This window comes from Sceloporus undulatus, chromosome 1 (genome assembly GCF_019175285.1).
Source record: "Sceloporus undulatus isolate JIND9_A2432 ecotype Alabama chromosome 1, SceUnd_v1.1, whole genome shotgun sequence".
NCBI classification, from domain to species: Eukaryota; Metazoa; Chordata; class Lepidosauria; order Squamata; family Phrynosomatidae; genus Sceloporus; species Sceloporus undulatus.
In genome coordinates, this window is record NC_056522.1 from 210,694,383 (window position 1) to 210,710,742 (window position 16,360).

The 16,360-nt window shown below is 39.1% G+C and overlaps 1 protein-coding gene across 1 annotated transcript in view; it reads left to right on the forward strand.

The window, feature by feature from the left end:
• The window catches only part of STK39 (serine/threonine kinase 39), a 167,603-nt gene that overhangs the window by 122,082 nt on the left and 29,161 nt on the right, over nt 1–16,360 (forward strand). The window contains exons 11-14 of the mRNA XM_042458437.1: nt 2,731–2,853; nt 3,216–3,248; nt 5,981–6,043; nt 6,750–6,817. Of these exons, the coding sequence (XP_042314371.1) occupies nt 2,731–2,853; nt 3,216–3,248; nt 5,981–6,043; nt 6,750–6,817 (287 nt within the window). The remainder of the gene's footprint in view (nt 1–2,730; nt 2,854–3,215; nt 3,249–5,980; nt 6,044–6,749; nt 6,818–16,360) is intronic.

Consider the following 16,360-nt stretch of genomic DNA (forward strand, 5'->3'; position numbering starts at 1 on the left):
TGTCTTATGTTGCCTTAAATTCCTCTATGGAAAGTACAATTTGATTGAGAGAGAGAGAGAGAGATATTTGTACCTGGAACCTGGAGAAGTGTTTTAAATCTGTGGTTATCAAAATGGTAGTCCATGAACTGGTGCCAGTCCATGAGCTGGTCCTAGTCCAGCCACTGGTCTCTAGAGAACCTCCATAAAAGGAAGAAACAGCTGTAGGCAGTGGACACAAATAGAGTACCAGTCTCTGGGGAAAAAGAATTACCATTTCCCCACATCATATGAAGCACTGCATCTGGTTGCAGGATCTATCTGTGTGACTTGGATCCATAACTGAATAGCTGAATTTACAGATAGCTGAGTGACAGATATTGTTCATAGAAGAGGAGAGTGTAGAAAGCCAAAAGTATGGCATTCCAGCCTCATTGTGGTTTGACCTATTTTAACTGTTCCATGATTTCTGATAGACAGCAATTCAGGCCACCACTAATAGATTTGTCTGGAAAGCTAAAATCCTGATTTGAAAATATAATATAATATAATAATTTTTAGAATATCCTTGCTCATTTTCAGAACCCAGACACCAATAAATCATTGCTGACATTGTGCTCTCCACTGTAATAGGAGCACATTTTGCTAGGGTTCACTTCTCTTAGCTCTGGTAACCGGTGTAGTTAGAAGCAGAGAATCCAATCCTTTCTGCCTAAGAAGACACTTCAAAAGATGACACTTAAAACTGAATTTGTCACTTCATCACCATACTCACAAGGTTTGCATTTCTATTGCTGTTCACACAGCATATCAGCTCATTTGTAGCTATAAAGGTCTATTCCTAGGCACTTCATTTCGTACATCTGATGAAGTGGATTTAAAGCATATGCTGCCAACCTTTTTCTCTCAGTCTCAAAACTGCTCCAAGAACGCCTTGCATACTGATCCAGACAAACAGGGCTATGTCTTTGAATGATAATCTTTCAGTTTTTCAGTTTAGGAATGACCTGGGAAAAGGAAACTTTAACAAGGGAATGCACAAATTTGTGAGTCAGTGTAACAGTGAGTGGGCTATACACAATGACAAATTGTTTGTGTACACAGAGTTGGCTTCTAGTATAACATAAAAGCAAGTGCCAGCATGTATTGAACATGTGTGATAGTGGGGTGAAACAGATGGGGCTGAAGAAGTGGCCAGAGGCCGTTCCCTCCCTGATGGCCCCGGGACCACTGTGGGACCCTGGAAACCAGATGTTGCAGGACACCCGCTGCCACAGTTCTGAATGGGCCAGGAAAAGGAGGTTTGGGCCATGTTCAGCGGCCCCTGTCCAGCCTCTGCATGGCCTCAGAGTGATTTGAGGGTGTGCATTATTGCCTCACCCCCCCCCTCCCAATTGGCCTGACAGTGGCCCATCTGTATGAGGCCTTTGAGGGGAAGGTCTACAGGGCAGTTGGGAGGCAGTTCCTACTGGCCCAGACAACCAGGTAAGCACAGCCAGCCCTTCAAATTCTCCAGAATTTGGTTCCAGGGCCCCCCCCCCCCCCATCGATACCAAAATCCATGGATGCTTAAGTCTCATTGAATACAGTGGCACACTAAAATAGTGCCCCTTTTATAAAAAGCAAAATCAAAGTTTGCTCTTTGGAATTCATATATTTTTTTAATATTTTCAAGCTTTAAATGGTAGAATCCATGAACAAAGAATCTGTGAATAAGGAGGTCCAACTGTATTTATTTTAAAGACTTCATAGGTTATTTCGAAGATATTGACTATTCTTGTAAGGAAGGGGCACAAGTTTGGTTTTCTTGAATTTTTGATAAGAGCCTTTCTTGATAATGTTGATGATTGGTACCTTATTCTCAGAAGCTGATGGAGAAAATTCTCAAGTTCTGCTTTGGTATCTAGACTGCATTCTACAGTACAAGACTACAGTAATGTTGTGATCCTTGGTTTATTGAATAAGCATTGCAGAATATAAATGTTAAAGGTAAATACTTTTCATCAGGGCCCCTGGAACTGCTTTTAAGGAAGGAGGCTCAACATTAGCAAGCAGGCAAGTTGTTATTAATTTTGACTACTAACAGGAATGTTTTCACACACACACACACACGCACACACACACACACACAATGAAAGCAACTTTGTATGTGTATGTACTTTCAAGTTGTCAACTCATGGAGATCCCATAAATTTCATAGGCTATATTTCAAAGGAAGGAACTGGCAAAACCACTTTTGATTATTCCTTGCCTAAGAAAACACTACACATTACATTAGAATAATTATCATTGTCATAATTGTAATCATCATCCAACTGAAACCAAGCCGCTTTGATTGTTTTAACAAAAAGCGGGATAGAAATAAAAGTATTATTATTATTATTATTATTATTATTATTATTATTATTATTATTATTGTTATCATCATCATCATCATCATCATCATCATCATGAAAACAGTAGGAAAATAATTATCATTTAATACACTTTCAATTTAAAATTCTTGAGGGGGCTTAACTACACCAGAGTCTTGGTGATCCAGTTTTGCCTGATCATTCAGGGGTGGGATGGGGCTCAGCTCCCTATCCTGATACCAGGAAGGGATTGAGGCCCCCAACTCATCCACACCCAACCCTTTCCGGGGCTCATGCTGTTCACTCTCTGGTCAGGTATTGATCAAAGGAAGAAAAACAGAACTTTAGATGAAAAATGCAATTGGGGAAAATTATTTTGTTCTTATCTTTTTGCTAGGTCAGAAGAGTACCTGGTTCCAGTGGCCATCTCCACAAGACAGAAGATGGGGACTGGGAGTGGAGTGATGATGAACTGGATGAGAAAAGTGAAGAGGGTAAAGCTGCTTTTTCCCAAGAAAAGGTGATTTTTTGGAAATTATGAATGCTTCAGTAATGTAATGGCTATACAGTTGGCCCTCCACATTTGCACCTTTGACCTTTGTGGATTTGATTAATTCCTAGAGAGAACACTTGTTTATGCATTTGTAGGTCGTCCAGAGCAATTCTGTGGTCATCATATGGCAGATGTTGACCACAGAGTTGTGCTTTAGGATCTAGGGATTCCCAGAGAGGTGGTCTCTCAGGTTAATAAAAGAGTGGTTTTCATGGGAGTACTGTGCCCCTAACCCCAGCAAATGTGGAGAGCCCAATGTAGTGCCTCACAAATTTAATCTTTATTTTGACACAAACTACAATTAGTAACTATAAATGCTTGTCTTCCAGTCACGAAGGGTTAAAGAAGAAGAAAATGCTGAGGTAAATAGAAGCATTTATTTCTCTTATGTTTTAAGTGGGTGGGTTTAATAATTCATCTGTAATAAAGATGAAGTTGAGCAAATTATTCAGCACTTTTTAATAGTTTGTAGTTCTAGGTTTGCTTTTCTCATCTACAGCACTGAAACAGAATATCTATCTATCTTCTATTTTCTATATAAATAAAAATGTTCATTTGTTCAAAATCTTAAATCTCCGAAAGTTCTTCACTGATTGCTTTGAAATTTTGACACAATGTTCCATTTGAATACATGTATCTTTTAATATCCCTACTATGTTTTTATATACCTACTATGTTTTCATATACCTACTGTTATATAGATGTCACACCTGTCACAGGTAACAATATGTCATCCTCCAGAGTATGCCGGCTCCTGAGGGTCCCTTTGGGACACTGAGAGGCCGGCAAATGGGCCTTGGAGGACAGGATCCAGCAGCAAGAGCTGATCTAGACACTAATTGCTTCTCACATAGACAATTATATGTTGCGTGTTCTAGAGTCGGCAAACCAGACAATCTCTATATCTACACAGACAATGGAACAACAAAAAATATTGTATACCCACAAGCATTGTGAAATTAAATACAGTCATCCCTCCATATTGCGGCTTTGATATTTGCGGATTTGATTATTCACGGATTTCATTAATATGTTCTCTCTAGGACTGTCTAGGTCCTCCAGTGCAACTCTGTGGTCAACTTTAACTAAAAGTTGCACTGAAAGACCATTTGTAGTTACTCCAGTGCCATTCTATGGTCCGTGTATGTTGGACATTGACCACAGAGTTGCACTGGAGGACCTAGAGATTCCTAGAGAGGTGTCCTCTCAGGTAAAAACAGTGTTTTTCTTATTTGCGTTTTTTCCATATTCACGGGGGTCTTGTTCCCCTAACCCTAACAAATATGGAGGGACAACTGTATTTCAGAAACGTGCACTTTCTCTTTTCCTTCTTTTCCATTTAACCGGACTGAGCCACAGCAATGCGTGGCCAGGTACAGCTAGTAAAAAATAAAGACGAGGTGTAGATTTCAATAAACAACCGTTGTTTTCATGAAAATGTTTTGAAAAACTAACATGGTAAATTAAACAGAGAAGTTGCTATAATCTTGTTGATACTTAATACAATGCTATTAAAGTCTAAAACACACTGCATAAATAATCTGGTTTGAGACTGCTTTAACTGCCCAGGCTCAATGCTAGGGAATCCTGGGAACTGTAGTTTATTGTGACTCCAGAGCTCTCTGATAGAGAAGGCTAAATACAGCACACCTGCGCCATGCGCGGGCTTACCATATGTGGCTTGAGGTCATGCATACGGCAAGCCTAATTGGTGAATGGGGTGCAGCCCGGTGTGTGCTGCAGGGACGCACCCCATTCAAACGAATGAGTCTTGATCTTACGCAGAATTTGTTCTTATGTGGGGGGGGGGTGTCTGGAATGGATTCCCTGCCTAAGGCGAGGGCGCACTGTATCTCTCAAAACTACAGTTCCCAAAATTCCCTAGCACTGAGCCATGCCAGTTAAAGCAGTCTCAAACTGGATTATTTAATCACTCCTGTATTCCCAGGCTCACACAGTATATATATACCCAACTTTTTCCAGGTAAGCATCCTCTGAAGATGCCAGCCACAGATGCTGGTGAAACGTCAGGAAGAAACTCTTCTAGAACATGGCCACATAGCCCGAAAAACCCACAAAAAACTATTTATGCAGTGTGTTTTGAACCTAAATTGAGCTTAAATTTATTTATATAGTGCGCCTGCATCATATGCTGAAAGCAACGAGGGAAGAAGTGGCGCTACGTGCCAGAAGGATTAATGGCATGCATGCCCGTGGTGTGTACGCACCGCTGCGCAACCGTGAGCATGAGCCCCATTACTTCTAATGGGGCTCAAGCATACGTGGAATTTCTTTTACCCAAGGGTGTGTGGAACGGATCCCCCGCGTAAAAGAAGGGACCACTGTACTTTATGTGCCAATTCTTTTAATTATCTCCAGAATGATTTGCAACCTGTAAAATTTCAAACTTGCTATTTGCTAACCTAATATAAAAATCAATTTTTAACAAATCAAAATATTACTTTTTTGTATTTTATGTTACTTTGTCAGATTTTACCTCATGGTAAAAATTCTTTTTTTCTTCCTTTGTGCTGGTCTGTGACCATAATAAAATGATTGATTGATTGATTGATTGATTGAAATATTACTTTTTTACTGATCTTCTTTCCCTCTCTACATTTTGGTCCAGTGGGTATGGGAGTTTTTTTTTTAGAATTTTGCAGGAGAAAAGGGAAATTTAGAAAACTGGTTCTCTTTCGCTCCTTCCAGATTGCAGAAACAATCCAGCTTGACACCACTTTAACTGCCATGGCTCAATGCTATGGAATTCTGGGAACTATAGTTTTGTGAGATATTTAGCCTTCTCTGTCAGAGCTCTGGTGCCACAACAAACACAATTCCCAGGATTCCATAGCACTGAGCCAAGGCAGTTAAAGAGGTGTGAAACTGGACTATTTCTGTCATGCAGATGGAGCCTTTGTGTTTCCACTTCTGAAAGCCTTTGGGAAATAAAAGAGCCTTGTTTAACCAGAGGGACACCATTTGGTATAAACTACTAATGGGTTTTTCCCACTTCTCTTTACTTATGTGATGTTGATGTATTAATATATGTGTGTTTCATGTTTTAAAAAGAGTTTCCAAATCTTTTAAACAGATTTCCATGAATTCCTGCAACATCCCTGATCAAATACAGAATCTGTCTATAAAGGGTTCTCAGGTACTTTGTCTATTAAAGCTATGTGTATATGGGTTAGAAGAGTGGATCTATGGGTCAGTCAAATTGGTGTGACTGACACCATCCATCTAGGATGGCATATGGTGAAGAGGTCTCAGGATCACTTCCTCGCCGTCCCAGTTGGCATATTCTCCCAGGATTGTGTCGTAAGACAATTTTCTGCCCAATATTCACTGGATGATCGGTTGATTCAGATATCAACCAGTGAGATGCGGGTATTGGGCTCCAGAAAAATGTAGATTAGGGTCCTCATACAAGTTGCTGTAGCTATAGTACTTCTTCAGCTAATTTTATGTTTTACGTGCTGGAGAAACTGTGTGCTTTCCTTGGTGTCTCCTTAAGTTTAAGGCTCAGCAGGGTAAGTGTCACTATGTTAAGTTGCATGTTCTAAGATTCTCAGTTTGTCAGACTAATCTGGGTAATAGACAAATTAGTTGTGCCTGTTGCTTGCTTATTCAATGCCATTTTAATATCTTGAGTTTAATTGTTCTTTGCTAAATTCTCTGTCATTGTGTTAGGTTTTTCTCTGTAAAACTAATGGTTGCCCCATTCACAGTCAAATGGAATAAGTACCTTAAAAATGGGTTCCACCTTACTTTATAACATGAAACTATCTTTATGAATAATATACTGAACCTTTCACAAATATATTCTGGGTCACCCATCCCCTCTTTTTTCAAAAAAACAGACTCAACCTACTGTTAGCAGTGAATATGGTGAAGTTCCATGTGCTGTGAATCTTGTTTTAAGACTAAGGTAGGAAGATCCATCTATTTATTTTTCATATTTTGCTCCAATATGGTCAGACCTGTTATCCATTATTCTCTTCATTAAACTTTTATAATGTTAGTAAAAAATAAGTGTCAACACAGTCATTCTCCCAGTATGACCAATATGAATGGTGCTCCTGTGACTAATTGCTCTCTTTTAATTGCTTAGTAAAATAGGAGTAAGGGAAAGTAGAAAAAATGAATACCGAATATGAATGTTCCTTCAGGCTAAAGGTACCCTTCATTAGGTATTTTCTCTTCCCCCCCCCCTCCTTTTTCATTCCATTGCCGGATCACAGTGAGAGATTTTTAATGAGTTTCGTTCACACTTCAGCAGTCAACCTCTGACGGAAATAAACCGTGGCTGTATTACAACTTGCCTGCTCAGAACATTTTTACTGGGCAGGTTTGATCAACCGCTGAGGGGATAGAAATGACTGATATATTTTCAAAGAACCTTTAGCCTTTTAGAAAATGATACAAATAACAGTGTCAGACTTCATAGTTCGTTGGAAGTTGACAAAAGTTCATTTCCATTTTTAAGGAAATGAATTTGTAGCCTATTAATTGCTTCTTAACTAGAAAGTTTTTCAGAGGCCTAATTAATTTTCACAGAGCTGACTTAACATGTTTCTCATGCAATTCTATCCTAGTTTTAACTCTGACCTAGCCTAAAATAACTTGAAAAACGGAAAAGTCACCAGAGTTGATCTGCCTCTCCCCCCCCCCTTGATTAGAAACAAGTGGTAATATTTCCTCTTTGACATCTAGAAAGGAGTAGCTTCTTGGGATTGGAGATTAATTGTAGTTAACCACTAACTGAAACTCAGGTCTAACATGATGGAGTCATGTGAAAAACACAGCTTGTGAAACTAATGTTGCCAGAGTGGGAACTGGAAAGGGCTCCTGTACTTTTAATGGCTTTGTAGAAGAGGGAATTTCTTCAGGTGTTCTTTGTCATGCAAACAGGTAAAAACCAACACCTCTTCTATGCAGTCATTCAAGGTACAAGGTACCTATCCAGTTCCCACTCTGACAGCCTTAGTTACACAAGCTGTGTTTTTCACATTATCCCATCATGTTGGATCTGAGTTTCAGTTAGCAGGTGCTAAGGGTTTCTTTTTTTATTGTTATTCTCATCTAGCCTTTGAAAGTGAACATTTTTTATCCTTGTCAGAGATGCAAGACTGTATTTCATCACAAGGTCCACTACATGCAGCTCTTTCTCTTGCCATTGAAGCAAAACAAGAACTATGAGAAGAAGATTTCTTTTTTACATGTGTATCTAAGCAATTATGAGGCTGGGAGGGAGGGCACACAACACACTCTTAGCCCTCTTCATCTTCCATCTGACGTGAATTCCCAAGCAGTCTCCATACGTCATCAGATTTGAAATTTCACTGTAACAGGCCCACAATGATACATTGATATCATGACAACAAAATAAAACTGTTCTATGGGGACATTTTGTCCACTCATTCCAATTACATATAATTATTCTTTTTTTAATGTAGCACTCTGTCTGCTACTCAGTCTGGTTCCTGAACTGGATAGAGAATAATATTCTTGTATTCCACCTTTTACTGTTTTCCCCACTCCGCTCCTTCTAGCACTTCCAGATATGTTTTTGCTGCTGGTGGTTGTTTGCTTGCACAGTTTTCTGATACATACAATTACACATTGATGTATATGTTCAGGTATTCAGGGTTAGAGGGCAAAGTTGCTACAGATAATGTGAATGCAAAAATAACTTGACTGAAACCAGAGTTCACTCCACATGAAAATCTTAACAATAGCTGAGATGGCACAATCCCTTAAGGACTCTTCTACACGGCTGGCTGGTGCCTGAAAGTATGCTCTGTTGCATGATAGAAGTGCCTTTTCTGTGAGTTGCTGTGGTTTCGGTTCATTTCATTTCTCACAATCCTCCTCCTTCCTTAAATCTCTGGTAAATATAGTAGGTTTGCATCCATCACAACATTTCTCATCTTAGCAGTTCTCTGCCTCATGGATTGAAGAGTATAGAAGTAGCTGGCACTTTGGGACTGAATATAGACTTGGTTTGGGTTTTCTCTGGCATATAACAAGATTAAGAGTGTCTTCAAGTCAGTGCAGCTGCCATTGTGATGATGATCCCACAACCAAATTGCCAAATGTTAAATTAATGCCAGACTGAGACTCACATGGGCATTGTTTGCAGATAGCCCATTATAAGTTAGATAGCATGTTGTTGTCCACTCTTTATTCAAAGAGCCCAGGGCAGTACTTTAAGTTCTTAGTGACCTTGTGACTGTGAGCAGAGTGTAGATTTGAGAATAAGGCTGCACCTACACTGCAGAAATTATGCCATTTGACACAACTTTAATTGCCATGGTTCTGTACTATGGAATTCTGGGATCTGTAGCTGTGTGAGATATTTAGCCTTCTTTGTCAGAGAATTCTGGAGCCTCAAAAACTACAAATCCCAGAATTCTGTATCATTGAGCCATGGCAGTTAAAATGGTGTCAAACTGCATTATGTCTGCAGAGCAGATTAGAATTAAATTTGCCCACACTCTGGTCCACAACTAGAGACTCCATTGCAATCTAGCTATTAGAGATTATTCCCCATTTTACACCCCAATTGTTTACAGCAGTTACCTGAGAGAAGAATCTATTAAATCTAGTGAGAATTACTAGGACATATTTACACATCAAGTAAATATGTCTTCGAATATTTCATTCTCTCTCCCCCTCCCTTATCCCAAAATAAAACAGGGCTGTGGTTGAGAGAGATTTAATTTTATTATAACTCCTTTGTGACTCTAACAAATGGTTGGTTTCTGTAAAACTCTGTGTACATTATTCTTCTAGAAGTAAAGGTCAGACAATATTTCTATACTAGCCAAATTTACAATAGCAGTCCCAGATAAGGGGTTATATTTGTGCTACTTCTGTATAAGTTAAAGAGAAATGTTCTAGCCAGAATACAACTGCATAGCCTAATTCACAAAGAATATGGTTTGGTTTTTTTTTTCTTTCAGTAAAAAACAAACGTAGTAACTCTGCTTGCCACAAACAAAAGCTGAGAGCACAATAAGGAATAACTGTTCCAGCAAATATAATCAGTATCTGTCCCGTCACCCCATTCTGCTTTCATTTTGTACCCATACTGCTTTGCTTTGTAAACAGGCTATTTTGAGTTGATGTCAGCACATTTTTTTAAAGCAACTAAATTCTCTTAGGAATTTTGGCTGTAGTTTTCTGTACTTCCTGGGCCAATAAATCTCTTAATCTACCGAGCTGATAGTCAAATCTAATTGTTGGTAGGACCTGTACTAGATATTAGAAGTGCTAAAATTCGTGAAGACAAGAGCCATCTTTGTAAAAGATCATCAAACCAACCCATTGCATGTTACTTTCTCCTATGGAAATCTGATACTGTGCTCAGTCTCCATATAAACACACACACGGAGGGGGGGGGGGAGGGATAAAACCTGGTTTGGGATGTCATAACCCCCCCCCCCCCAAATGCTGGAATCTCTTCTTTAATACAGTTGTTTATTGTTCAAACATCAGGAGCGACAAACCTTCTTAAAACATTGGTTAGATTCAAAGTGAAAGCAGTTCAGTGTGCTAATACTAGATACTTATCCTGACTTCTATCTGTTACTTCTTTCATCTCCTCCTATGGGAATCCTTCATTGTTGGTTGAAATAAATGCAGGCATTTACAGAGCCTATGAGCATGCATTCTTTTACAGAATCCCCATCCCACATATGTAACGTGGGGAGTTCTTTTGTGAAACTTGTAAACACTTTCTCTTCCAGTAGCATTGGAGTAACAGTATGGTGCATAAGGCACAGTTTTTTTTAATGTGAGTTTTTATATTCATCATAAGGCATGGATTTTTAAATGGTTTGGTTTAATTGTCATTCATGCTACCTATTCTGTCATGTTATTCTTAGGGCTATTGTTTTAAATTTGTATATATATTACAGCTCACTCTGAGAAATTCTGGCAGCTGAAGAAGATTTTAAATTGGGTCTATATGTGATTTAATGCAGCTACAAAGCATACAGTGGTTAATTGAAACACTTTTATCTTCAGCTTCCAAGCACTTGTATGATGTCCATTAGACAGGTGTGCATCAGGAGAAATCATCTGCCCTTGTTTTTCAATTCCTTCTAAAATATTTGTGCTACTGCATTAATTGCATGGTTTGGCAAATAAGCTTTCTCTTGGCATTCTGTGATATGTATCTTGTACAAGAGGAGAACAATATGCCAAGAGCTCTTACTATATTCATTTTTTTTTTTGATAATGTAAGCATCTTTTCCCCTCAATCAACTTTGGGTGGCTTTTAGAGATCCAAAACGTATTTCAGCTAGAATATAGCAAGTGTTTTTGGTGCAAAAACAAGCACAGCTGATATGACATAGTGACATGATGAATTACCACTGTTTTTTTTTAGTACTCCTTAACTATCTAGCGGAAGCTGAGGGAGTTGAACATACTTCCTCATAACAATTAAACAAAAATTGGAATATTTTTGTCTTTTTAGTGGGATGTTGAATGTTGTTTCAACATGTGTCCATCAAATTTGCCCATTCTAGACACTAGAGGTACTGATGTACACATATCGAGCATCTAATTTTATTATGTTTACTTTATCCATTTATTCTCTTTTTATCTTTTATATATTCCCCCTTCATGAAATAATTTACCATATATACTCATGTATAAGTCGACCTCATGTATAAGTCGAGGGCAGGTTTTGGGGCCAAAATCTTGGATTTTGATATGACCCATAGATAAGTCGAGGGTAAAACTTAGGAATGTGTAACAAAAATGATACTTGCTGAAATGAAATACTGAGTGTAGTTTCCAAATATCCTGAGTACTTCCATACCAATATATGACAGCTACAGGAAAAGAGATTCCACCTCAACTAAATTTACAGCGCTTCATAAATAAAGGTTAATAATAATAATAATAATAATAATAATAATAATAATAATAACAATAACAACTTTAGAGGAAACTTCCTGACAGTAAAAACTGTTAGATGTGGAACACACTCCTTCAAAGTGTGGTGGAGCCTCCTTCTTTGGAGGTTTTTAAGCAGAGGCTGGATGGCTATCTGTTGGCGATCCTTTGATTGGGAGTTCCTGCATGGCAGAATGAGGTTGGACTGGATGGCTTTGTGGTCTCTTCCAACTCTATGATCCCCCCCATTTCTCTTTCTCTCTTGCCTTCCTCCCGATCCCAGCTTTGCAAAGGAGGTTTGGTATGCAAGGCTGATCTCTCCCCATTTCTCTTTCTCTCTGCCTTCGACAAGATTTAGGCAGCTTACCAGAGTAGAAGTTTCCAACTACTGTCTTTAGAAATGACCAGAGACACTGTAATATGTTGCCCCCAAATTTCATTTCAACAATAAAAAGATACTGTACCATGTTTATCGCTGAAAGCCACAGAGAAGTCCAGCAAAACTAGTATAGTACATTATTCATGTCAAGCATAGTTATCCCCCTTAGCAGTAGTTAATCCCCCAGGATCACTAAGCTAGATCTGGCTGCTAAACCAGATCTAGCCACTAAGCCAGATCAAAAGCCATATTGAAATGGTTCAAGATAATCTGTCTCATTTGTGAAGTCTTAAGATTTGGATTGCTGAAATACCAGCTCCAAAATTCAGTGTTAAATAATTATCTGTAAAGCCTTCTTTTGAAAGAATGCTTTGAAATTTTCTTTCCTAGAACTGCTCTGTTCCACAAGTTGGATAGATACACACTTTGATGTTTTGAAAAGGTAAGGTGTTGGTATAGATTTCTTGTTTCTGTTCCACTTGGGATGTGAATAGACCTTAGGGAGAAATAAGTGACACTTTTTTTCATTTTGTGTTTACTGATATGGCTGGTTCCTATTTCTCATTGTAATGAGTAATTTTATTAAGTTGTGATACTGTCACATCACACCGTTTCTCCATGGTTTGAAGTGGGTTTAATAACCAGGCTTGCTCTGAAGCTGGTAATCACAGTTTTCTGGAATTGATAAAATGAAAAACTGGTTAATTAGAGATTTGCTGGTTTGATTACTCAAGATGTGAAGGGGCTGTAGGGAAGTAGAATGGTAGTTATTAAGCTAGGATATGGTTGCCTAAATTCAGCCGCTGAAATCAGCAACCCAGTCTCTGCTGCAACATGCATTTTAGAAATGAGATGTGTTCAGAAGAATTTGCAGCATAAATTTATGTCAAAAATACATTCCATATATTTAGACAACTCCTTTACAAATTCGTTACAATGGCTGAAACTTTTAGCAACTTGACAACTTTTAATGAAAGTTATTTTCTGTATACTTTCATTTGACTTCTACAAAGACTCCCTTCATCTCTCCTCATTCAGGTATATTGCATCATTTTTATCAAGGTTTCCCTGAACAGTAAAACTTAAATCAAACCATGATAACATATCTCATAGTAAAATTGACTTTGTGACACTCTATCAGTAAATCACCATCCATAGAGACAGTGAACTCATTATAGTAGCCTTGAAAGAGAAGTTGGAAGAACTATAAAAGATTAAATTCATATTTTTTCATCTTTTGTTCTTGGGAGGAGAACCTTTATTTTAAAAAATAATTAAATGTAAGGCTTAATGTATTAGGCAGCCTGCACAAACATTATATAAAAATGGAGACTATATTTACCTTTGCCATTATTCCTACAGTGAGAAACAGAACAAAGAAAATAAGTGACACGATTCTAAAAGTGGTTTTTAAAAAAGTGAGGAAAGGTAGAATTTAATCCAGTACTACTCAAACTGATGGTCTCTTCACTAGAACCAGTTCCTGAGCCACTGGCTGCTGGTCCCTGGCAAGTTTGCAGTTAAGAAAGAAACATTTGTACCCAATGGACACATATAGTTTCAGTCTCTTGCACACCGGAAAAAATAATTATTACTGATCCTCTGCTTCATTTAGCATGAGAAACACTAGTTTAAAGGAACTGATAATGCCTATTTTCCTTCCTCTCGCCTTCAGCTAGCAAAAAGGTGTCCGTATGTATCTGGATAACGGGAAAAAACAATGCCCAGGATAGATGATTTATGAAGTAGATGTGAGGAGTGGGAAGAGAGAAAATGGTATGAGTGCACCAAAAAGGGTTATGATGGAATGGATAACTTGAAACTGTTTTATCTCTTGTGAAGTCGAAGGCTTTCATGGCCAGCATCCATAGTTTTTTTGGGGTTTTCAGGCTATGAGGCTGTGTTCTAAAAGAGTTTATTCCTAATATTTCACCAGCAACTGTGGCTGGCATCTTCAGAGAAAGGCATTGCCCTCATTTTGCCCCCTCTCTGTCTACACCTGTGCAAAAGATGGATGTTTGTGGGGGACTTTCCTGTATATAATTTTTCTTACATGTAAATGAAGATTGGGACCAGAGCTTTTATTGTTTCCTGTGTTTTGTTTTGTTTTGTTTTTTTTTACCCAATCCAGGACTTGTGGCATGCCTAGACAGCACGGACATTACACACAACAGTGCAGCTGTTGCCTGTTAGAGTTGACAATACTGAGTTAGAGCAGTAGCCTGGCTCAGCTTAAGACAGCTTCCTATGTTCCCATATTTATTTGCAGGGAGAACCCTCAGATGCATTAGCCTCTCGACAAATATAATTCTGTTGGCTTGAAGATAGTGAGTTATTAAATATCTTGTGTGTTTGGGTAGGGGAAAAGGTGGAGATTTGTTAAGGCATGTGGGATGTGAACTGATGGACAAGACTTTGGGAAACAAAGTTTTATGGTCAAAAGGCTGGCTGGTGTTGGGATGTCATGTGAAGAGAAGGCAAATAGAGGGAGAACAATATTATACTCATGAGAAAAGAAAATGGTGTATATTCTTAGGGCTTATTATACCTGAATGAAGGAGGAATTCGGTTTTCTCTGGAAAGAAGGACTCCATTCGTATGATTTGTCTGGGGGAGAGAATAAGAGAGACAAGGTAGACAAGAAAAGGAGAAATTTATGGAGTGAAGTTGAGTAGAGACTGAGGATGTATCTACACTGCAGAAATAAAGCAGTTTGACATCACTGAAATGACTATCCTACGGAAGCCTGGGATTTGTAGTTTGCTATGGCACCAGGGCTCTCTGACAGACCAAGCTTAATACCTCACCATAGTACAGTTTTCAGTATTCCACATGGTAGAGGCATCACAGTCAAAGTGGTATCAAACACCTTTATTTCTGCAGTGTGGATATACCCTCAGTGGAATGATAGGAGACAACGTAGAGTGTTCATGTTGTTGTTCCCAGATAATTATTTCACTGAACAGCTTAGTCATTCTGTCACTCTATTTGGTTCTTCTGTCTAAACACAGGAAGGAATTGGGCTGAAAAGAAAATTAGTGTGTGTGCACAAAGCTTTAAATTAGAAGACCTAAATATATGAGAAGCTGTTCAACATCTCAACTGGCTACATAGGGCAGAAATTAAGGCAGACCTGCACAACTTGACAGGAGGTAGGAGCCAAAATTAAAATAGGCTAAACTTCTTTGGGATGCAGATAGATTCTAATTAAATATTAATTAATAGATAATATTAATTAAGATTAATTAATAATATTAATTAATATTAATTCTGTCATTTCCTCCTGTGCCTGGCCCTCTCCTCAGGAAAAAGCCGAGGAGCCTTGCCTGCCTTTCTCTTCCTCTGCCTGGTCTTCTCCTCAAGAGAAAGGCCAAGTAATGGAGGAGACTTTTGTAATGGAGGAGAACATTTGCCCCTCTTCCTCCTCTGCCACCCAGCCTTCTCAGGAGAAAGTCAGCCAAAGGAGGAGCCTTGCAGGGTGAGCATTTGCCTGTCCTCCTCCGCTTCCACTACCAGTCCTTCTTGGGGGTAAGCCAAGCAGCAGAGGAGCTTTGCAAATGAGTGTTTCCTGTCTTCCTCCTCTACCGCCCTGTCTCCGTTTTCTCAGGCAAAGCAGGGTGGTGGAGGAGCCTTGCAGGACAAGCATTTGCCCGTTATCCTCCGCCACTGCCTGGCCTCCTCATGAGGGGCGGAGGAGCCTTGCAGGGCTAGCATTCACCCTTTTTCCTGCTCCTCTGCATGGTCCTCTCCTCAGGAGGAGGCAGAATGGCAGAGGAACCTTGAAATCATTCCACATTCCCATGGGCCACCCAAAATCCATTGGTGGGCTGCATGCAGCCCCCAGGCTGTATGTTGTGCAGGCCTGAATGAAAGCATCTTAAAGCAATGCTTCTTAAGGTATCTAATGTGGCAGACTGGCAGTTTTCTCCACCCCAGTAGGCCAGGGATGAGTACCATATTTATGCCCATTGGCTACAATTGTTTTTTAAGTTTATTGGAATGAATTAATGAAAGTCCCAGTTGGGACTGCTATACAGGGCATCCATTAATGACATGGCCAACCAGTTGAAAGCATATGTGCAAATCACAACCTGCCCCTGAACACTGAGATAATTGAGTTGTTTCAGCAGATTTCTCTGCTTTAGAATATGTGCTGCCTTTCTCTTAAATTATGTCTATTTG